This window comes from Giraffa tippelskirchi, chromosome 4 (assembly GCF_054371585.1).
Source record: "Giraffa tippelskirchi isolate mGirTip1 chromosome 4, T2T-mGirTip1v1.2.pri, whole genome shotgun sequence".
In the NCBI taxonomy this organism is placed as follows: Eukaryota; Metazoa; Chordata; class Mammalia; order Artiodactyla; family Giraffidae; genus Giraffa; species Giraffa tippelskirchi.
Window position 1 is genome coordinate 45,112,937 of NC_137278.1, and position 24,468 is coordinate 45,137,404.

At 39.1% G+C, this 24,468-nt stretch overlaps 1 protein-coding gene across 2 annotated transcripts; it reads right to left on the reverse strand.

The window, feature by feature from the left end:
- Positions 1–9,592: 9,592 nt before the first annotated feature.
- C4H2orf74 (chromosome 4 C2orf74 homolog) lies at positions 9,593–11,854 on the reverse strand. Of its 2 annotated transcripts, none has more exons than XM_081588479.1 (5): positions 11,747–11,854; positions 11,464–11,656; positions 11,121–11,231; positions 10,864–11,020; positions 9,593–10,051 (listed from the first exon to the last, which is right to left on the reverse strand). In XM_081588479.1, the coding sequence occupies exons 2-5, from the start codon at positions 11,577–11,579 to the stop codon at positions 9,878–9,880; spliced, it is 558 nt and encodes a 185-aa protein (XP_081444605.1). In that variant the 5' UTR covers positions 11,580–11,656; positions 11,747–11,854; the 3' UTR covers positions 9,593–9,877. The 2 variants fall into 2 exon arrangements, with proteins under 2 accessions (XP_081444605.1, XP_081444604.1); XM_081588478.1 differs by having other exon boundaries at positions 10,816–11,020.
- Between the last annotated feature and the right edge of the window lie 12,614 nt (positions 11,855–24,468).

Sequence of the window (24,468 nt, forward strand, 5' to 3'; positions counted from 1 at the left end):
AGATACTACATTCCAACCTCATTTTCCAAAACCTACCGCAGTTTTGTAAACAGACTGCCTCGGAGTGTTTTGACCCCCAAACAAAATGGCATTTTGAGTTCATCTTTTACACTTTGTCAAAAGCATGGAGAGCTAACACAAGGTATCAAGTAGAAAAGAATTGGATTAGCAATACAATGAAATACTATTCCATCCTTAAAAAGGGAGGAAATTCTTACATAAACCACAACATGGGTGAAACTTGAGATTCACATTATGCTCTTAATGTGAACTTAGCATCTTAATATTATATTAAGTGAAGGAGGCCAGTAACAAAAAGACAAATACTGCATGATTAGACTTAGATGAAGTATTGAGAGCAGCAAAAATCATAGGGACAGAAAGAACAGTGGTTGCCAGGAGTTGAAGGGAGGGTGGGGCATTATTACTTAGTGGGTATAGAATTTCAATTTTACAAGATGAAATGAATTCTGAAGATGGACAGTGGTAATGGTAGCACATTATGAATGTACATAACACCACTGAACTGTAAACATAATGGTTACAGTGGTAACTTTTATGTGTGTTTTACCAAAATAAAAAATTTTTGGATAAAAAGCACCTAAATCGATGAGTAAAAAGTTGTTGGGGAAGAAGATAATCATGCAATACGAAGATATAGCATACATACCCACACTTAGTTTACTAACTACATTCAAAAGGGAAAAGTAAACTTTACAGGGGAGAAATCTGGTAACTCATCACCTTAACCAAATGATCAAACTCAGCATCACCAATAATGGAGCAAAGACATGACAGGTCTACACCATCAGTTACCTAGCTGCTGCTGCTGCTACTAAGTCGCTTCAGTAGTGTTCAACTCCGTGCAACCCTGTAGATGGCAGCCCACCAGGCTCCGCCGTCCCTGGGATTCTTCAGGCAAGAACACTGGAGTGGGTTGCCATTCCCTTCTCCAATGCATGAAAGTGGAAAGTGAAAGTGAAGTCGCTCAGTCGTGTCCGACTCTTAGCGACCCCATGGACTGCAGCCTACCAGGCTCCTCCGTCCACGGGTTTTTCCAGGCAAGAGTACTGGAGTGGGGTGCCATCACCTTCTCCCTCACTTGCCTAGTATTCCTGCCAAAAATGCTTATTCTGAATCTAATCATGAGGAAACAATCACCTAAAAGAGCTTCTGGGTCCAAACAATTTAAAAATGACATAATTGGGGAAATTTAAATTTCATTTCAGACTACACACTGGGTAACGTTGTGTCAATGGTTATATTTTCTGAGTGTTAATCTTTGGTTACAAAGAAGAGCATTCTCCATCTTGGGAGACATGCTGAAATATTTGTGGGTAAATTGTCACGATGTCTGCAGTTAGTGCAGAGGGAAAAGAAGACAAACGAAGCAAGTGTGGGGGCAAAAGGGTGACACCTGGTGAACCCAGATGAAGCGTATCTGAGGTTCCTTAAACTATTCTTGCAATGCTTCTGTAAGTTTGAGATTATTTAAAAAAAAAAATTGGCAGGAATGAGTCAAGGCATCTTCAGGATCAATGCGTGGGTTCTAGCCTTTTGTAACCGTCTAGTACTGGGGTGGCTAAACATTACGCCACATTTATCGAGCATCTACTGTGTGTCCAGGCCTGCTGTATGCTCAAGTCATCAGAAAAATGAGTATGACATGGGGACTCAGGCACTAGTGAAGAGACCAGTGTGAATTCACCTTCAGGGTAAACCCAGTGTGCCTTGGGAGCACAGAAAAGAAAGTGCCTCTCCTTCAGGGAGTGTGGTGCTCACATAGTTCTTTTCTCAGAGGAGGTCTGTAAAGTTAGAACTCCTTTTTTTTTTAGCTGCCTCATGTCTTAATTGCAGGACTCAGGATCTTCACTGCATCATGCAGGACCTTTCACTGTGGTGCAGGGACTCCCTAGTTGTGGTGCACAGACTTAGTTGCTCCACAGCAGGTGGGGTTTTAGTTCCCCAATCGAACCCTCCTTCCCTGCATTGCAAGGAAGATTCTTTTCGTTTGTTTGTTTTTGTTTTCTTTGTATTTTGCAAGGCAGATTCTTAACCATTGGTCCACCGGTGGAGTCCATGTGAGGGCTTTGTGTTCAATAGAGGAAAGGGGACACTAGTTAGGAAGAGCAGCAAGTGTCCACCCAGGCATAGAAGCCTGGAGAAGCACACTGCACAAGGGGTCTCTAACTGAGACATGAAATGGGGGCTGCAGGAGATGAGTCTGCAGTGGGGCAATCTGCCACCTCATAACAAGCCCCATTTGCTCTGCTGAGGATCACAGACTTTGTAGGCAACAAGAGACCACCGAGGTGATATAAATGGAGAAATGACACGTGGTCAGACTTCTGGTTTAGAATCATTGTTATGACAATTTGACAGGGGTGGATAAAAACTGGAAGGGGGGAATATTTGTCCAAGTGGAGAGGAGATGAGATATGAGAAGCATTTGGAAATAGAAACTAGGAGTGTAGCAGATATTGGATGTATTTGAGGAAGTGTTTTTAAGAGACTGGAACTTTCAGCTTGGTTCAGTTCAGTCACTCAGTCGTGTCCGACTCTTTGCAACCCCATGAACCGCAGCACGCCAGGCCTCCCTGTCCATCACCAACTCCCGGAGTTTACCTAAACCCATGTACATTGAATTGGTGATGCCATCCAACCATCTCATCCTGTGTTGTCCCCTTCTCCTCCTGCCTTCAATCTTTCCCAACATCAGGGTCTTTTCAAATGAGTCAGCTCTTCGCATCAGGTGGCCAAAATATTGGAGTTGCAGCTTCAACATCAGTCCTTCCAATGAACACCCAGGACTGATTTCCTTTAGGATGGACTGGTTGGATCTCCTTGCAATCCAAGGGACTCTCAAGAGTCTTCTCCAACACCACACTTCAAAAGCATCAATTCTTCAGCACTCAGCTTTCTTTATAGTCCAACTCTCACATCCATACGTGACCACTGGAAAAACCATAGCCTTGACTAAATGGACCTTTGTTGGCAAAGTAATGTCTCTGCTCTTTAATATGCTGTCTAGGTTGGTCATAACTTTTCTTCCAAGGAGCAAGCATCTTTTAATTTCATGGCTGCAATCACCATCTGCAGTGATTTTGGAGCCCAAGAAAATAAAGTCTGTCACTGTTTCCATTGTTTCCCCATCTATTTGCCATGAAGTGATGGGACCAAATGCCATGATCTTAGTTTTCTGAATGTTGAGTTCTAAGCCAGCTTTTTCACTCTTCTCTTTCACTTTCATCAGGAGGCTTTTTAGTTCCTCTTCACTTTCTGCCACAAGGGTAGTATCTTCTATGTATATGAGGTTATTGATATTTCCCCTGGCAATCTTGATTCCAGCTTGTGCTTCATCCAGCCTGGCATTTCGCACGATGTACTCTGCATATAAGTTAAATAAGCAGGGTGACAATATACAACCTTGACCAACTCCTTTCCCAATTTGGAACCAGTCTATTGTTCCATGTCCGGTTCTAACTGTTGCCTCTTGACCTGCATACAGATTTCTCATGAGGCTGGTAAGGTGGTCTGGTATTCTCATCTCTTGAAGAATTTTCCATAGTTTGTTGTGATCTACACAGTCAAAGGCTTTAGCATAATCAATAAAGCAGAAGTGGATTATTTTTGGAATTCTCTTGCTTTTTCTATGAGCCAATGGATGTTGGCAATTTGATCTCTGGTTCCTCTGCCTTTTCTAAATCCAGCTTGAACATCTGGAAGTTCGGTTCACATACTGTTGAAGCCTGGCTTGGAGAATTTTGAGCATTACTTTGCTAGTGTGAGATGAGTATAACTGTGCAGTAGTTTGAACATTCTTTGGCATTGCCCTTCTTTGGGACTGGAACGCAAACTGACCTTTTCCAGTCCTGTGGCCACTGCTGAGTTTTCCAAATTTGCTGACATATTGAGTGCAGCACTTTAACAGCATTATCTTTTAGGATTTGAAATAGCTCAAGTGGAATTCCATAACCTCCACTAGCTTTGTTCGTAGTGATACTTCCTAAAGACCACTGGATTTTGCATTCCAAGATGTTTGGCTCTAGGTGAGTGATCACACCATCATGTTTATCTGGGTCATGAAGATCTTTTTTGTGTAGTTCTTTTGTGTTTTCTTGCCACCTCTTCTTAATGTCTTCTGGTTCTCTTAGGTCCATACCATTTCTGTCTTTTATTGTGTCCATGTTTGCATGAAATGTTCCCTTGGTATCTCTAATTTTCTTGAAAAGATTTATAGTCTAGAACTCAATGTCTAGGTGACCTCCAATGCTAGGTTATTAAAAGGATATAAGAATTCACCTTCTTTCTCTCTCTCTTTCTCCCTCTCAGTGCGACTTTGGAATCCAGTCACCAATTTGTGAGGAAGCCAGGGTCCCATGGCAGGCCATATGTAGGTGTTCCAGTGATAGCTCCTGACCCTGACAGCCAGCAACAAGTGCCACACATGTGAATGAACAACCTTTGGATGATTTCAGCCTCAAGGACCCAAACATTATGGCTCAGAAACAAGTCATTCCCCATTGTATGCACTTTGAATTCCTGGCCCTCATAAACCATGAGAGATAATACAGAATTATTATTTAAGCCACTAAGTTTGAGGATAATTTGTAGATAATTAATATGTATTATATGTCTGCATATGTGTGTATTATGTGTTTGTACATAAATGTATTTCCTACCTCTGTCCACTGAAAAATCTAGAAACAATGATAACCCAGGAGCTATGAGCGTACCTAGCATTCAGATCTTGTTTTTGGAATAGCATTCTCCCCTAAAGAAATAGCTGATTCCAGGGCTGGGGCAGAGGAAGTACAAGATAAGCTTGGAACATCTTGTACAACAGAGTGCTCGTGTATGTCTAAAGGACCAAGAGCCAACTAGAAGGGGCTCCCATGGCCGTATCTGGGAACATGTGAATATCCAAATAAATAATGATCGTAAAGGACTATAACCCATTGAACAAAACAGGAATCTAAAAGTTCATACTGATATATTGAATAAGTGATTGAATAAAGGGAAGAGAAAGCTTTCCTTTCTGTAGGCTGTCAACTAATATTGTTTATTAATAGGTAAAAACCACTTATTAATTTACAGGGGAGAAATCTGACAAAACCAAGTGGTAAAAATTAAATTACATCAATACATATGATAGCACATGCCCCCTGCTACGATGCACTGAGATCACAGGATCACCTCTTGAATATTCTTGCTAAAGGTACATGACCTGAACCTAATCATGAAGTTACATCAGGCAAATCCAACAGTGAGGGACATGCTACAAAGTAATTGATCTGCAATCTTCAAACGTGTCAAGGTCAAAAAAGTCAAAGAAAGTCTGAGGAACAGGTCCAAACTGAAGAGACTAAAGAGACATGATGGCTAAACAGAAAGCGTTATCCTGAACTGGATCCTGGGCCTACAAAGAGTATAACTGGGACAACCAGCAAATTTTGAGTGAGGCCTGTGGATTAGACAGCAAGTGTATCAGTGTTAATTGATGGTTGATTATGTGGGAAGATGTCCCAGTTTGTTGGAAATTTGTACTGAAGTGCTAAGGCTGAGTGATACAGTATGTTTGCATCTGACTCTCAAATGCTTAAAACATTCGAATTTTATGGACAGAGAGAATGGTAATACAAATATGGTAAACAGTTAACTGGGGAGTCTGAGTGAAAGCATATATAGTTCTCTGTACTACTTGTGCAACTTTTTCTGTAAATTTTTTTTAATTGAAGGATGATTGGTTTACAATGTTGTATTAGTTTCTGCTGTACAACAATGTGAATCCACTGTAAGTATACAAATATCTCCTCCCTGTTGAGCCTCCCACCACCCCATCCCACCCCTCTAGGTCCTCAAAGAGCACCAGTCTGAGCTCCCTGTGCGCTACAGCAGCTTGTCACTAGCTATCTGTTTTACAAACACGTGTATATATGTCAATCCTACTCTCTCAATTCATCCCACCTTCTCCCCTCGCTGTTCCATAGGTCCATTCTCTATGTCTGTGTCTCTATTCCTGCCCCGCAAATAGGTTCATCAGTACCATTTTCCTGTATTCCATATTTATGTGTTAAAATGCAATATTTTTCTCTTTCTGACTCACTTCACTCTGTATGACAGTAAAAGGTGTTTTTTTTTTTTTAAATAGGCCTTCCTGGTTTTGTTGTTGGTCTTTTGACTTTAGAAGCTTTTCTAAAAATACTTCAATTTATCTAGCTTTTCCCTCTTGGCTTTCAGGAGATGTGTCTTGCTTGGGGTAGTCATTTGAAGAGGGTCCCTGGGTCCACAGCTAATTAAAGAGGAAAGGTAGTAAGTTTGACCCCACTTCTACAAGAGAAATACCAATGGGCACTTTTAACAGCAGCTTTTAACAGGAGCCACAGCTTAGCAGATGGAAATGGGGCGTCCCACAGCTTTGGTGTCCCAGGCATCTTCAGCTGAATTTCTGGCAAACATCTCAAATTCAGCAGAGCTAAAATCTAGCTAATCATTTCCTTCCAACCAGTCACTTCTTTGGACGTCCCTATTTCTGACAGTCAGGTGTCCAAACTCAGGAGTCACTGCTGTGTCCTCTCATTTTTCCACATCTAACCAGAAGCTGACATCCTTTACTCTTTGTGTTCTGCCGCCACTCTGTTCCAGACCTTCATCCTTAACCCCTGAATTGTCACTAGAGTCATCTCCATTTATCTCCCAGGTGCTGCTCATCAATAACCTAATCCTGTAGTAGAATTCTCAGGGACTTAGCCCCCCAACACACACACAATGACCTTGAACTGTTCGTTATATAGAGTGTTACTTTAAACTGTGTTGAAACATAAAACTGAATATCAACTCCTTAGTGCTCTCATTCAATTCTAAAACCAAAACAGAGACTTCCCTGCTGGTCCAGTGGCTAGGACTGCGTGCTCCCAATGCAAGGGGCCCGGGGTTCCATCCCTGGTCAGGGAACTGGATCCCGTATGCCGCGACAAAAGACCCCTGTGTGCCACAACAAAGATCAAAGATCCTGAGTCCCCCAACTAAGACCCGGTGCAGCCAAACTAATTAATTAATTCACATTTTTTCAAAAAAATCAGAGCTGTCTTGAAGATTTTTCGTCAGGTATCTTTAAAAAAAATCAAACCAAAACAAATTTACAAACAAAATACAAACAGAAGCATAAAAACTAATAAAATTCAAGTTAACATTGAATTTGACTCACCCCATAGTGGTGGCACATTGATTGGTCTTTTTGGAATTTCGGTTGTCTGTACTTTCATAGGCACTGATGGCCCATTTTCCTACCATTTTCTTCTACTGAAAGTTTTACAAAACTTCAGCTAGTACAGTCTACTCACCAGGAAAGTGGCCTTCACTTTGACATAGATGCATCATTTATGGATTCATTCCTTCAATACTCTTGTCAGTTTGTGAAAAAGTAACTTGGTTTTATAAATTCAGACACAGATATAGGCAATGAAATCATCACATCATATGGAAACGAAAAAAGAAAGTGAAAGTGTTAGTAGTCACTCAGTTGTGTCTGACTCTTTGAGACTCCATGTATGACCCCATGGACTATATAGCCCACCAGGCTCCTCTGTCCTTGGAATTCTCCAGGCAAGAATACTGGAGTGGGTTGCCATTTCCTTCTCCAAGGTACCTTCCCAACCCAGTTGTCGAACTTGGGATCTCCAGCACCGCAGGCGGATTCTTTACTATCTGAGCCACCAGGGAAGCCCTCGTATGGAAATAAATGGTCATCTAGGTCTGAAATTTCATATATTAGAATTTGAAACATTCAGAGCAGCATTATTTACAGTTGATAAAAATTGAAGCAACCCAAAGTGCTCATTAATGGATAAATGTATAAACATTTGGAATATGCAAAAAAAAAAAAAAAGGAATATTATTCAGGCTTTAAAAGAAAGGAAATTCTGACACATGGATAAACCTTGAGGACGTTATGCTGGGTGAAAGAAGCTGGTCACAGAAGGACAAATAGTGCAATTCCACTTGTATGAGGTACTTAGAGTAATCAAATTCATAGAGATAGAAAGTAGGTTGGTGGTTACCAGGAGCTGGGGTGGTGGGAAATGAGGAGTTTGTGTTTAATGGGTAGAGTTAGAGTTTGGCAAAATGAGGAGTACTGTGGATGTATGTGATGACTGTACAATGTGAGTGTACTTAGTATTACTTAACTGTGCACTTAAGATCATTAAGATGGTAGATTTTATGTGTATTTTACAATAATTAAATTAGAAAATTTTAATGTTAGGACTTCCTTGGCAGTCCAGTGGTTAAGACTGTGCTTCCACTGCAGGGGGCACAGGTTCCATACCTGACAAGGTAAGATGGATCCCACATGCTGTGGGATGCAGCCAAAAAAAATTTAATGTTACTATCAGGTGAAAGATCAATATTTTTCAGTGCTTGTAGACAGTTCCTGGACTCTAGGGCTCTGGATGGATATTACTGTAGACCCCCACCCCCAGTGCACTCGACTTTACTGCATTCTCTACCCAATACCTCTCCCTAGCCTGGGATCCTCAGAGTTACCTTACTCTGACCCCTCACCACACTTCACTGTTAACTCTCAACACTCCTCCAGCTAACTGGTGCCCACCAGACTCAACACACATTCTCACCTCTCTGCCTTGGCTTGTGCCTGTCACCAATGGAAATACGCTCTTCCCTCTGCTTGAATTAGCCAGTCCTTCCATTCCGTTAAGTCCCTTCTCTTCCCTGCAGTGGAATGGTCCCAGACCACAGGGACTTCTCCCCATCAAAAGGTGTCAATAGTTCCATTTAGCATTAGTCACACATTCTACATTATTTTATCACTTATTCTCCCAGTCACCCAACAAACATGTATTAAGCATATGACATATACATGGCAATGTGCTAGGCCCCTGAATCAGATGCTGTTTTCTGCTTTTTATCTCCTCTCATAGCCCCTTACACATCTCACAAATGTTTACTGAAATGGTTTGGATGCTATTGTACTGGTCTGTAATGTCATATTTCACAGATGAAAAGCAAATTTTTAAATTATTGAAATCAAGAATAGTATAACCTCAGGATTTGCCTAAGTAATAGGATATTTTGTTGGTGGATGGTATCTGCCATCCTTGTCTTGGTATCAATTTTAAAAATCAGTATAACCTCAGGATTTGCCTAAGTAATAGGATATTTTGTTGGTGGATGGTATCTGCCATCCTTGTCTTGGTATCAGTTTTAAAAATCAGTTGTCAGGGGACTTTCCTGGCGGTCCAGTGGCTAAGACTCCGTGCTCCCAACACAGGAGGCCAGGGTTCAATCCCTGGTTGAGGAACTAGATAGTACATGCTACGACTAAGACCTGATATGGTCAAGTCAATAAGCATATATATATTTAAATTAGAAAAAAAAGCAGCTGTCAGGACAAGAAAGATTTCAGGACTGAATTCAAAGGGAACTATGTCGTAGGAGACCCTAGTCCTACTTACTGGAGGTTTCCATGATGATAGCAGTAATGTTATTTGATTGTAAACGCCTATGATCAAAGCACCAAGAACCCGGGCTGTTTCCAAAATCCCCCTTGAATATGACTCACCTAAAAGACATCTGCACAAACACAAATAACTTTATTCACGTGGTACAACAGTGTCTGAGTAGACAGAGTTTTAAGGACACTTAATACAATCAATTTCTTGAACTCACATTTGAGTTGCTCTGGGTATTTTACTTATAGAATTTTGCACATAGTCCACATTTTCTGCACAAAGATAAAATATTATCCATATTTGCTTAATTCCCCATTATTTTGCTGTTTCAACATGATTTTGTACCCCCAGTCATTTCGTTGTTAGTCTAAAGTTGTATTTCTTTTGCTCTCAGCCTTTTCTGAGCTTCACTTTCTCTCTTTATGTAATCGAGTATAGCTTCGAGCTATAGGAGTGTCCTTTCCAAGGTCCACAACGATTACCTCCCTAGAAAATGTTACTCCTTTTAAGGGTCTTTTATGGTTATCAACAACTGAAGGACTTCCCGTGACAGGTATATGTGGTTTTTGCAAATAGTCATCCTGTAAGAGAATGTAACAAATAGTATCAATGATAAATTTATGAATACAACAAGCCCTGCTTTTAAAAAATATGGGTTATATACATATAACCCATTGTTAGTAAGAAACAGAAAAAGGATTTTTAAATGATACAGAAAAGCAGTAATAATCCATAAAGATATAATTTTCATATTTCTATGGCTATCAAAGCACACACTGCTATATTCAAATAGCATCTGGCAACATGTGTTCTTTTCTCTACAAAGGCGGTAAACACAAGAGCCACCTGGATCACCATTCTGTCTCCAAGTGGTCATGGGTCTTATGTTAGGAGGACATGTGAGTTGTTGTTATTAGGCAGCCCCAAACATGGAGTTCAAGAAGGCCCCGGCAATGTTTACAGGCTATTGTAGAAGGAACCAGGAAGTAGAACAGGTGTTTGGTGTCTGGTCCTGAGCCTGGCCATGGAGGAGGAGTGACTTCAACAATTCATCTTATTTTCTCATTCGTAACATGAGAGAGTTGGCTCACTAAATGATCTCCTCCGGCTCTAACATCTTAGGATTCTGAATAAAGCAAAATGAAAGGGAATTATTATGAAAACCACATATGTAAGGATGAATGTGGAGCAAGTGTCCAGGCATGGCATGTGTAATTGGTTTAACAAAATGAACCAATAAGCTAAGAAGTGTGGTTTAAATGATTGTCAACACTGCACTCCTTCCAGATACAAACCTAAGTTACAAACAAGACCATCCTTCAGTATACCTAGCCAAGAAATTTACCTCTTCTTTAAACCCTAAATGCCTCTTAGGAGTAGAAAAGCCTATCACCTCTTGACCATTTTCTCCAGCATTCTCAGGCTTTTGCTTCTCTTTTATTTTGTTCTCTTCTTCACCCTCCACCTCCTCTTTATTTTCTAAGGGTGTGGTCATTGCTTCTTTACTCCGTCTCTGGACAAGAATGCCATGCCTTGCAGGTGCAAGAGTCCTAGAAAATCAATCAGCAAGGTTTTTAAAATTCATGCGTCTTAGCTATCATGGTCACACACAAAAATGGTGTTCCACCACATCCTAAGGTGCAGACTTACTTTTCTTGGTTGTCTAAATCGTTCGTCTCTGTATTAGCAGCTAGACAATCTTCACCTTCATTTTCTGTACAAGGACCTTTTTCTGTCTCTTCATCTGTCCTGCTTTGGGAACTATAATCACAAAGGAAAAATTGTGGGAAAGAAAGAAGGGTCTTGATGTTAAGACTTGGAAAGGAACTTCACTTTTAAGCAGGAAATTAGCATTTCTAAAACCCTGAAATAGAAAAAACAGATAGCTACAGCATTATTATTTGCTCTATTTAAAATTGCTTTATATTATTACTAGATACATTTGCTAGTGTGACTTAAAATCTGATCCCAATTTATCAGCATGGATTTATACCATTTATATAAAAAAACCACCAATAAAAGGAAGATGCAACTGAGGCAAATTAGAAGGATGATGAAGAAAGTGAATGCTGTGGTTTCAAAGTTCATATGGTTAACTAGAAGACTCATCTACTCTCACAATCAGAGATTATCCAGATATGTTTTCCAGCTCAGTGTGAATGTAGTTCTCTTGTTCTTTAAATTTTCTAGAAACAGAAGAATAAAAGGATGTTTTTATTGTTCTTTTGATCAGCTTCATAAAAGATGCTCTGCTTGTTCTGGTGGTGTGGACTCACCCTGGTTAATTTCTCTCCATAAATGTGGTGGGGGCTGAGGTGGCTAGAGGGGAGACTGAGCTGGGACACGTGGGCCTCAGCTCATCTCCCCTCATCCCAAAAACTATCAGAATCCAGAGGATGGAGGAATTGGAGTAGCTGGAGCCGAGCCCAGCTCCCCATTCTTCTCTCTTCAGTGACATCATAGAATCATGGAACTGTTGAGTTAGAGGGATCATAGCACCAGCCCAACCCCGCCCATCACCTGAAATCAGAAGAACCACAAAAACTCTCCCCTGGGCTGCAGTCTGTCTGTCCTCTCTGGCTATTATTTTACATAGGTAATGTAGATGTTTCAATGCTACTCTCTCAATTCATCCCACTTTCTGCTTCCCCCACTGTGTCCACAAGTCTGTTCTCTATGTCTGTGTCTCTATTCCTGCCCTGCAAATAGGTACACCAGTACCATTTTTCTAGATTTCATGTATTTGCATTAATATATGATATTTGTTTTTCTCTTTTTGACTTACTTCATTCTGTATAACAGGCTCTAGTTTCATCCACCTCACTAGAATGGATTCAAATTTGTTCCTTTTTATGGCTAATATTCCATTGTATATGTACCACAGCTTCTTTATCCATTCATCTGTCAATAGACATCTAGGTTGCTTCCATGTTTGGCTATTGTAAACAGTGCTGCAATCAACATTGGGGCACCTGGGTCTTTTAGAATCATCCTTACTTCTTTTTTCCTCTACTCTTTCCTTTAATTTTCTTTGTTCCAGACATGTGATTAATTAGCTGTGTGTCCTAGAGCATGTACCTCTCTTTGCCTCAGAATGTTCATTGTTAAAACTAGAATAAGAGTAACTTACTAGTTACTTACTAGCTTTATTATATGGATTTAGTGAGTTAATCTGAGTAAAGCTTTAAATGGTAACTTCTAAGTATTCCATAAGTATTTTACTACATTTAAAATTTTCTATGAATAGTCTCTGAGTGATATCTTAGCTTTAGGTAATTAAATATTACATTCAGGGACTTCTCTGGTGGCACAGTGGATGAGAATCTGCTTGCCAATGCAGGGGACATAGGTTTGATCTCTGGTCTGGGAAGATTCCACACGCCCCTGAGCAACTAAGCTCATGTGCTCCAACTACTGAGCCCAGGCTCTAGAGCCCGTGAGCCATGACTACTGAGCTTGCGTGCTGCAACTACTGATTATGCATGCCTAGAATATTTTGTCTAACAGTTATAAGAACTCTACTAAGTATTAAATTCATATTGCAGCTGCCTACTTCACATCTCACATTGCTATTTAATGGGCATCACAAATTTAACATATATACAGAGGAACCCTTATCTTTCAAACTCTCACCACCAAGCAAACATGACTATCCTTTCTAATTTGGTAAATAGTGTCTATACCTCTCCTTGTATATTTTAGAAGTATGAAGTTTTCCTTGACATTCTTTTTTATTCACATATGCAACCCTCAACACATTGCAAAATTCTGTCAGTTCTACCTCCCCCAAATATCTTAAATTTATGCATCTCTTTTCAAGTCCACTGCTGTCACCATCATACAAACCATCACCAATACTTCTTCACACTTTATCTACTTGTTACTCTATTCATCGCACATTTGTGCTACCTCTGAAATTTCATACAGCTAAAGAGGTGATATTTTATTTATTACTACAAATACCTTGTATCTCTCCTTTAAAAATAACTTGATTGAATTATAATCTAATTTAGAATAAAATAAAATCCTTTTGGGATTCCCAGATGGCTCAGTGGTATAGAATCTGCCTGCCAAGCAGGAGATGTGGGTTCAGTCATTGGGTGGGAAAGATCTCCTGGGGAAGGAAAGGGGAACTGACTCCAGTATTCTTGCCTGGAGAACCCTATGGACAGAGGAGCCTGGCATGCCATCGTCGATGGGGTCATGAAAGAGTTGAACAGGACTTAGCAACCAAACAATGACTCTTTTATCTACTATTGCTCTATGTGATTTTCCTTTCCTCTCAAAAACCATTCCAAATCATTTTATTTTTTTCTGACATTCATTGTACTTCAGCTATACAGACTGCCTTTTGGTTCTTCAAACACCAATTATTTTCCCAGTGCAGAGAGAGACAAGCTATTTCCTCTATATGCAATTTGTCCCAATGATTTCCCACTAACTCTTCACCTGATTAACTCAACATTTACTTCACAGCTTAAATATTGCTTCTTCTGAGAACTCTTTCCTGACTACCTGGTATAAATTAGGACCCCCTATATCACTATGGGCTTCCCTCATAGCTCAGTTGGTAAAGAATCCACCTGCAATGCAGGAGACCCCAGTTCAATTCCTGGGTTGGGAAGATCCCCTGGAGAAAGGATAGGCTACTCACTCAAGTATTCCTGGACTTCTCTTATGGCTTAGTTGGTAAAGAATCCGCCTGCAATGCGGGAGACGTGGGTTCCATCCCTGGGTTGGGAAGATCCCCTGGAGAAGGGAAAGGCTACCCACTCCAGTATTCTGGCCTGGAAAATTCCAGGGACTATACAGTCCATGGGGCCTCAAAGAGTCGGACACGACTGAACGACTTTCACTTTCTATATCACTATTAAAGTTTTTTTTTCCTTGCACCATTTCTCAAGATTCGTAATTTTATAATATTTTTCCATATGTTGCTTAATGACAGTCTCCCTTAATATATAGGAAATAATATATGCAATGAGAAATAATAGATAATATAGATGGAAGAAAAAAATAATATGAAGAAAGTTTAATGTAGAGAGATAAAGTTGAACAGACAAGTGTAATTTGTTTTAATGAAGTCGAGAAGTCAACCAATGGGAAAGAAAATAATGAATTAAAAGTGGTCATGAAGAAACATTCTTCTGAAATAAAGGGAAATTATTCTCAATATGAAAAGAGCACTATGCTATTTTAAAAAAAATCAGTCCAGAAAATTGACATTTAAGTTCTAGGAAAAGAGAGAAATACATACATATTCAGGGGAAATGACACATTATCTGCAAGGGTGAAAAGCTCTGGCTGACTTCAGCCTTTTCCACTGTAACATATGGGCCAGAAGACAAAGAAATTATGTTTATAAAATTAAATGAAAAATAAATGTGACTCAATTATAAATTATCCAGCTGATATGAGTTTCAACTATGAAGGCAATTAACAGACATCCTGAAACATCAGAAGACACAAGGAAATAACACTTAGTAACTCTTCTTGGAAAATTTTCCCAGTGGTCATATGCAGCTAATTGAATATGCAGTCAGAATGCAGAAACTTGAAAAGAATAAATTGTTGTAAAGGGAATGATGATGAGCATTTAATTAATTTGCATATAAAATTAAGGCTAAGGATTTGTTGGAACGGAGAATAGAACAAAATATAGTTGTAGTATACGTTGAGAGTGTAAAAGAGGAATAAAAATAATAATATTTGGCAGGGGGAGGTAGAAGGAAGTATAAGGGCACCAATTATCTCATCTTTTGTGGTTATACAGTCAATAAATGCTTAGCATCTAGAAACGGTGTTATAAAGATTCTGTCTTCAGGAGTATTACATTCTAGTGAAGGAAAATGTAAATAAATAATTTAATTTAGTCATAAATGCTTAAAGGAATCAAATAAGGTTACTTAGATAGAGAGCAACAAACATGGGAAGGAAGAGAAAAATTAGCTAGAGTTTCGAAAAAGGACTCTTTGGGAAAATAATTTACTTTCTAAGTATCTAACATACTGTTGCTGACACTACCATCTTGATGCTTTAAAATTAAGTTTATGTATCAGTTCAGTTTGGTCACTCAGTCGTCCAACTCTTTGTGAACTCATGGACTACAGCACGCCAGGCTTCCCTGTCCATCACCAGCTCTCAGAGCTTGCTCAAACTCATGTCCTTCGAGGCAGGGATGCCATCCAACCAGTTCATCCTCTGTCATCCCCTTCTCCTCCTGACCTCAATTTTTCCCAGCATCAGTGTCTTTTCCAATGAATCAGTTCTTCACATCAGGTGGCCAAAGTATTGGAGCTTCAGCTTCAGCATCAGTCCTTCCAATGAATATTCAAGAATGATTTCCTTTAGGATTGACTGGTTTGATCTTGCTGTCCAAGGGACTCTCATGAGTCTTCTCCAACACTATAGTTCTCTTTGGTTTTACAAGTGTAAATGATTTTTTATATTTTCTTTTCCTCATAGTTCATTATTAATGCAGACAAATGTATATAATTTTTGCCTATTGATTTTGTGTCTTGCAACTTTACTAAATTTCTTTATTCTAATGAATTTTTGGTGGAGTCTTTAGGGTTTTTGTTTATAAGATCATGTCATCTGTAAATAGAGATAATTTCACTTCTTCCTTTCCACTTCGGATGCATTTTGCTTTGTTTTCTTTTCTAATTGTTCTAGCTAGGACTTTCAGTACTGTGTTTAATAAAAGTGATAAAGTGGGCACACTTGTCTTGTTCTTGATCTTAAAGGAAAATCTTTCAGAATTTCACTGTTGGGGACATTAAATATGGGCTTGCCCTATATGACCTTTATTATGTTGAGGTATGTTCCCTTTATGCTTAATTCATTGAGGGTCTTTTTCATGACAGGATGTTGAATTTTATCAAGTACTTTTTTTGCGTTTATTGGGATGATCATATGATTTTTATTCTTCAATTTTTTAATGTGGCATATCTCATTGATTCATTTGCATATATTGAACCATTCTTGCATCCAAGGAATATATCTCACTTTATCATGGTGTACAGTCCTCTTATTCTACTGTTGAATTCAGTTTGCAAATATTTTTGAGGACTTTTTGTATATCTATGTTCACTAGGGGCCTTGGCCTGTACTTTTCTTTTCTTGTTGTGTTCTTGTCTGTCTTCGGTATCAAGGTAATACTGGCCTCATGAAATGAGTTTGGAAGCATTTCTTTCCAGGGAGAAACCAGAAGATGGACATTTTTGCCTACTCCCTCTGAACTGAACCCAGAGGTCATAGCTGCAGAAAATGCTGTGTGCCTGTTTCAAAACTACTTGTTATTTAATATGGCTCTATGAACTTGTGGGGGCTTCCCTTGTGGCTCAGCTGGTAAAGAATCTGCCTGCAATGTGGGAGACCTGGGTTCCATCCCTGGGTTGGGAAGATCCCCTGGAGAAGGGAAAGGCTACCCATTCCAGTATTCTGGCCTGGAGAATTCCATGGGCTGTATAGTCCATGGGGTCACAAAGAGTCGGACATGACTGAGTGACTTTCACATGGACTTGTGAATTCTAAACCTACAGACTTTGTTAATGCTGCTGCTGCTGCTGCTAAGTCGCTTCAGCCGTGTCCAACTCTGTGCGACCCCATAGACAGCAGCCCACCAGACTCCCCCGTCCCTGGGATTCTCCAGGCAAGAACACTTTGTTAATAGACCTAGGTGATTTGAAGGTCCATCAGTTGTGTGGACCTTGAAGTGCTAAAAGTTGAAGTGCTAAATGTGTGGACAAGCTCCTTTCAAGGAGAAACTGGAGACTTGGTTTTATTGTTGAAGCCATGGAGAGGGAAAATTTGAGGGTACTGCCTGCTGGCTCTTTAGGAGTCTTCCAGGAAGATCGCAGTCAACACCTAGATGCAGGCTTATTAGAAACTAGACCCTGGGGCAGAAGCTGGGAATGTATTTAGTCAACTCCTTTCAGGGAGAAACTGGGAAATGAATGTTTATTTTTCCTGCTCCCTCTACACTGAGACTAACATAGAACCATAGGAAGTGCTCAAGTACCAGTTTTAAAACAGAGTTTGTTTGCTATAGTACTGTGGGACTAATGAATGCAAACCCTGTTAACTATCAGAACGAGATGATTCAGGGAATGTCCCTTGTGTAGTAACCACGGAAGTTGGTGTGCTAGATGTATGAATAAGCTCCTTCCAGGGAGATGCTGCTGACTTGCCTTTATTGTTGGAGTGAGCTGGAGAGAGAAGGCTGGGGAAGTACCCACTGATTCTTTCAGGCTCTGTTGAGATTCTAGTCCATACCTAGACACAGGCTGGTATGTGGGTATTTGATGTGGATATTTTCTCAGTCACCCGAATATGTGGGAATCACTCAACTACTTTTTGGATTTCTCTCAGAGGGAATTGATCTGTATATTAATGTATATCTGTGGGAAAGAGAAAGTTAGAAACCTCTTTTGTAACCGTCTCAGTGACATACTTAGGGCATGTGGCTACTTGTATGAAAGTGGAGACATTGCTGCCAGCATCTGTGGGACTTGATATTACTTGTTATGACACCTACATGAACTGTCTGCTAAGTTTCTACATTATTATGTTATTTTAAAATGTATTTATATGTTAGGTTTATCTGCAAATATAAAATATTTGCAAAATATTTTATAACTGATATATATTTGTTATAAATTGTAACACACTATATTCACTCTTTGCAGTTTTCCTTTTTAAATGTTATTTATTCAGTCTTGCCATTGTGTCTAAGACGTTTTCTGTTGCATTAATTTTATTTTGTTGTTAGTATTCCTTTTAAAGTGGCATTCTCTGTAGTATTGATTTTTCTTTCAATTCTTTAACTTTGTCAATTTGGTTTTTCTTTTTTTTCTGTTTAATGAAATCCTTTGCTTTGACTTGTACTCTTTTTTAAAAAAAAATTTTGTTTGTAATAAGAATTCATGTTCTATGATATCTCTTAGAGAATGAAGAATAGTTCTTTTAATTCTTAGGTTTCCAAGGGTAAACATTGTACATTCTTTTTTTAAGGTGGCTACAATTATTTTTTTTATAATTAAAGAAGGAACTTGCAAATGGCATTATTTCATTCTTTTTAATAGATGATTAATATTCCATTATATATATATATATATATATATACACACACATATGTATGTGAAAATTTCTTTATCCATTCATCTGCTGATGGATATTTAGGCTGTTTCCATGTCTTGGGTATTGTGAAACTGTGTTGAAATGAACAATGGATTGTATGTAAACATTGAGGCAACACTGACTCAATGGACATGGGTTCGAGCAACTCAGGGAGATAATGAAGGACAGGGAAGCTTGGCGTGCTGCAGTTCATGGGTTCACAAAGAGTCAGAGACAACTGAGTGACTGAACAACAGCAACAATAAACACTGTATATCCTTTTAATTTGCCTTTACTTATATTTTGTCCCCTATGTTTTCTTTTTTATTTTATAAATTATACATGTAGTATAAAAAGCGAAATAATGCTATCATATAAAGAAAAAAGCTACCTGAATCACCACCACAAATTCTTCATACTAGAGGCAATCTCCTTTAGTAATTGTAAAGTGCTCTTTCTGTTATATTCTTCCATATTTTTGTACGAATTTCATTTCTCTGATACTTTTAAACTATTTGTGTATTTTTAATGTTTTAGATTATATATGACACACTGCATCTATTGCATATGTTGTAAACCCATATATATTCCTTTCACTATATGTAATATATCCCTTTAACTAGAACCAGTATCCGTTTCTTTTCTTGAGGCTAACTTACTCTGCAGATTGTTAAGCTATGGCTGCACCCAGGGTAAGAATGAAATACTTTAGGGAGCTTTTTTTTCTGCTTATCTGTGGCCAAAGTATTGGAGTTTCAGCTTCAACATCAGTCCTTCCAATGAACACCCAGGACTGATCTCCTTTAGGATGGACTGGTTGGATCTCCTTGCAGTCCAAGGGACTCTCAAGAGTCTTCTCCAACACCACAATTCAAAAGCATCAATTCTGCGGCTCTCAGCTTTCTTCACCGTCCACCTCTCTCATCCAAACATGACCACTGGAAAAACCATAGCCTTGACTAGACAGACTTTTGTTGGCAAAGTAATGTCTCTGCTTTTAAATATGCTATCTAGGTTGGCCATAACCTTCCTTCCAAGGAGTAAGCGTCTTTTAATTTCATGGCTGAAGTCACCATCAGCAGTGATTTTGGAGCCCAAAAAATAAAGTCTGACACTGTTTCCACTGTTTCCCCATCTATTTCCCATGAAATGATGGGACCAGATGCCATGATCTTAGCCTTCTGAATGTTGAGCTTTAAGCCAACTTTTTCACTCTCCTCTTTCACTTTCATCAAGAGGCTCTTTAGTTCTTCTTCACTTTCTGCCATAAGGGTGGTGTCATCTGCATATCCGAGATTATTGATATTTCTCCCGGCAATCTTGATTCTAGCTTGTGTTTCTTCCAGCCCAGCGTTTCTCATGATGTACTCTGCATATAAGTTAAATAAGCAGAGTGACAATATACAGCCTTGACGTACTCCTTTTCCTATTTGGAACCAGTCTGTTGTTCCATGTCCAGTTTTAACTGTTGCTTCCTGACCTGCATACAGGTTTCTCAAGTATCTCCTTCCATACTCACCACCAAACGTTTTTCTCCAATTACCTCAGTATATTTATAACACAATTTTGTTAAATCGTTGTATGATATTTAATATTATTATGATTATATAAGCTTTAAAATGTACTAGGAGCATGTTGCCTTTCTTGTACAGTCCTTTTTCTGCTACTTGGAGCTAAAAATCCTGGACCTTTAAAAAATATTGCCTTGGTTCCTATGTGTTTATTATTAATTCAACCTATAATTTTCCAAAATAACAAATGAAACAAAAGATAATACCAAGCACACCACATTAGTCCTCCATTTGTTGTTGTTTAATCGCTAGGTTGTCTCTGACTCTTTGTGACCCCATAGACTGTAGCACGCCAGGCTTCCTTGTCCTTCACCATCTCCCATAGCTTGCACAAACTCATGTCCATCGAGGCAGTGATGCCATCCAACCATTTCGTGTTCTGTCATCACCTTCTCCTGACTTCAATCTTCTCCAGCATCAGGGTCTTTTCTTATGAGTCAGCTCTTCCCATCAGGTGGCCAAAGTATGGGAGCTTCAGCTTCAGCATAAGTCCTTCTAATGAATATTCATGACTGACTTATTTTAGTATTGATTGGTTTGATCTCTTTGCAGTCCAAGGGATTCTGAAGAGTCTTCTCCAACACCACAGTTCAGAAGCACCAATTCTTCAGTGCTCAGCTTTCATTATGGTCCAACTCTCACATCCATACATGACTACTGGAAAAACCATATCTTTGACCATACAGACCTTTGTTGGCTATCTAGTATTTTCATAGCTTTTCTTCCACGGGTCAAGTGTCTTTTAATTCCATGGCTGCAATCACCATCTGCAGTGATTTTGGAGCCCAAGAAAATAAAGTCTGTAACTATTTCCATTGTTTCCCCATCTATTTGCATGAAGTGATGGGACTGGATGCCATGATCTTTTTTTTTTTTTTTGATGAGTTTTAAGCCAGCTTGTCACTTGCCTCTTTCACCTTCATCAAGAGGATCGTTAGTTCCTCTTCACTTTCTGCTATAAGGGTGATATCATCTGCATGTCTTTATTGATATTAGTTTTTATTGAAATTTCTCCTGGCAATCTTGATTCCAGCTTGCTCTTCATCCAGCCCAGCATTTCGTATGATGTACTCTGCATATAAGTTAAATAAGCAGGGTGACAATATACAGCCTTGATGTACTCTTTTCCTAACTATGAACCAGTCCATTGTTCCGTGTCCAGTTCTAACTTGCTTCTTGACCTGCATACATATTTCTTAGGAGGCAGGCATGGTGGTCTGGTATTCCCATCTCTTGAAGAATTTTCCACAGTTTGTTGTGATCCGCACAGTCAAAGGCTTTAGTGTATTCAATGAAGCAGAAGTAGATGTTTTTTTTCTGGAATTCTCTTGCTTTTTCTATGATCCAGTGGATGTTGGCAATTTGATATCTGGTTCCTCTGCTTTTTTAAAATCCTGCTTGAACATCTGGAAGTTCTTGGTCACATACTGTTGAAGCCTAGCTTGGAAGATTTTGAGTATGACCTTGCTAGCATGTGAAATGAGTGTAATAGTGCAGTAGTTTGAACATTCTTTGGCATGACTCTTCTTCGTGATTGGAGTGAAAACTGATCTTTTCCAGTCCTGCGGCAACTACTGAGTTTTCCAAATTTGCTTTGGAATGCAGCACTTTAACAGCATCGTCTTTTAGGATTTGAAGTAGCTCAGCTGGGATTCTATCACCTCCACTAGCTTTGTTCACAGTGATGTTTCCTAAGGCCCACTTTACTTCGCAGTCTAAGATGCCTGGCTTTAGGTGAGTGATCACACCATTGTTGTTATCTGGGTCATTAAGATCTTTTTTGTGTAGTTCTTCTGTTTATTCCTGCCACCTCTTCTTAATATCTTCTGCTTCTCTTAGGTTCATACCATTTCCGTCCTGTACTCTGTCCATCTTTACATGAAATGTTCCCTTGATATCTCTAATTTTCTTGAAGAGAGCTCTAGTGTTTCCCATTCCATTGTTTTCCTCTATTTGTTTGCATTGTTCACTTAGGAAGGCTTTCTTGTCTCTCCTTGGTATTCTCTGGAACTTTGCATTCATATGTGTTTATCTTTCCTTTTCTCCTTTGCCTTCATTTAGGTGAGAGGAAGAAAGAGAGGCACACTATACAGTAATGGGTAATGTAATTCTTTGAAATCAAAGCTGTAAAACAGAAAACTAACACATTATTCATTTTATAGTGAATATAACTCACTTTATGCCAAGGATAGGCATAGTATCTTTATAAAGTTTATGCATCCCTAGCTTCCCTTTTTATTAATTTTTTTCGTGTTTCTAGTCTACAGAGTTTATCTGCAAGTTTTTCAAACTGTCATATATCTCCAAACATTTTTTCCAATGTAGTTATTGAAAAAAATCCATGTATATGTGGACCTACACAGTCTAATCCAATGTTGTTCAAGTGTCAACTGTCTGTTAAACTGTGGGGCCTTAAGTTCCTGTGTAGGAAAGAATTCACTGCAATCGTTTGAAAGGCCTATTTCCAGGTGAGGTAAAATGAGGTGCTTTGCTTCAAGTAAAAAAGATGATTTTGTCTTCTTGTGTCTTATTTTTAAAAGTCTTGTTTTATGTAGTGAGTCAGAGAATGTTGTGCCTATTAAAACTTTTATTTTTATCAGCTCATTAGAATAAAACAAAGCCTCAAGCAGCAAAGATTCTATTTTCATGCAAATTTTCTTCTAATAAAAGGTGAGCAAGATGAAACTAAAAAAAATGTATGTAAGGAGTCACCTCCAAATTTAATAGCATTTAAACAATCCTCATCATAGTTAACAAAAGGAGTCTGAAATGCAGTACTTGGGTGCAGTCTCAAAAACGACAGAATGATCTCTGTTTGTTTCCAAGGCAAACCATTCAGTATCAGAGTAATCCAAGTCTATGCCCCAACCAGTAATGCCAAAGAAGCTGAAGTTGAACAGTTCTATGAAGACCTACAATACCTCCTAGAACTAACACCCAAAACAGATGTAATGAAAATTACAGAGGACTGGAATGCAAAAGTAGGAAGTCAAGCGATATCTGGAATAACAGGCAAATTTGGCCTTGGAGTACAGAATGAAGCAGGACAAAGGCTAATAGAGTTTTGCCAAGAGAACACACTGGTCATAGCAAACACCCTCTTCCAACAACACAAGAGACGACTCTACACATGGCTTCACCAGATGGTCAATACCAAAATCATACTGATTATATTCTTTGCAGCCAAAGATGGAGAACTTCTATATAGTCATCAAAACAAGACCAGGAGCTGACTGTGGCACAGACCATGAACTCTTTATTGCCAAATTCAGACTTAAATTGAAGAAAGTAGGGAAAACCACTAGACCATTCAGGTATGACCTAAATCAAATCCCTTACGAATATACAGTGGAAGTGACAAATAGATTCAAGGAATTAGATCTGATGAACAGAGTGCCTGAAGAAGTATGGATGATGGTTTGTGACATTGTATAGGAGGCAAGGATCAAGACCACCCCCAATAAAAAGAAATGCAAAAAAGCAAAATGGTTGTCTGAGGAGGCCTTACAAATAGCTGTAAATGGAAGAGAAGCTAAAGGCAAAGGAGAAAGAAAAGATATACGCATTTGAGTGCAGAGTTCCAAAGAATAGCAAGGAGAGATAAGAAAGCCTTCTTCAGTGATCAATGCAAAGAAATAGAGGAAAGCAATAGGATGGGAAAGTCTAAAGATCTCTTCAAGAAAATTAGAGATACTAAGGGAACATTTCATGCAAAGATGGGCACAATAAAGGACAGAAATGGTATGGACTTAACAGAAGCAGAAGATATTAAGAGGTGGCAAGAAAACAAGAAGAACTGTGCAAAACAGATTGTCATGATCCAGATAATCACGATGGTGTGATCACTCAGCTAGAGCCAGATATCCTGGAATGTGTAGTCAAGTGGGCCTTAGGAAGCATGATGATGAACAAAGCTAGTGGAGGTGATGGAATTCCAGTTGAGCTATTTCAAATCCTAAGAGATGATGCTGTGAAACTGCTGCACTCAATATGCCAGCAAATTTGGAAAACTCAGCAGTGGCCATAGGACTGGAAAAGGTCAGTTTGCATTCCAATCCCAAAGAAAGGCAATGCTAAAGAATGCTCAAATTACTGCAAAATTGCACTCATCTCACACACAAGTAAAGTAATGCTCACAATTCTCCATCCCAGGCTTCAACAGTACATGAACCGTGAACTTCCAGATATTCAAACTGGTTTTAAAAAAGGCAGAGGAACCAGAGACCAGATTGCCAACATCTGTTGGATCTTCAAAAAAAGCAAGAGAGTTCCAGAAAAATATGTATTTCTGCTTTATTGACTATGCC

Bases quoted from the DNA above. Each gene is read 5' to 3' on its own strand.
- C4H2orf74 (XM_081588478.1), bottom strand. From the start codon at position 11,579: ATGAGTCTTCTAGTTAACCATATGAACTTTGAAACCACAGCATTCACT. The intron at 11,232-11,463 runs GTATAAATCCAT...TTGTGATTATAG, and splicing joins GTGGTTTTTTTATATAAATG to TTCCCAAAGCAGGACAGATG. The intron at 10,052-10,815 runs GTAAATTTCTTG...ATTCTCTTACAG, and splicing joins ATTTAGGGTTTAAAGAAGAG to GATGACTATTTGCAAAAACC.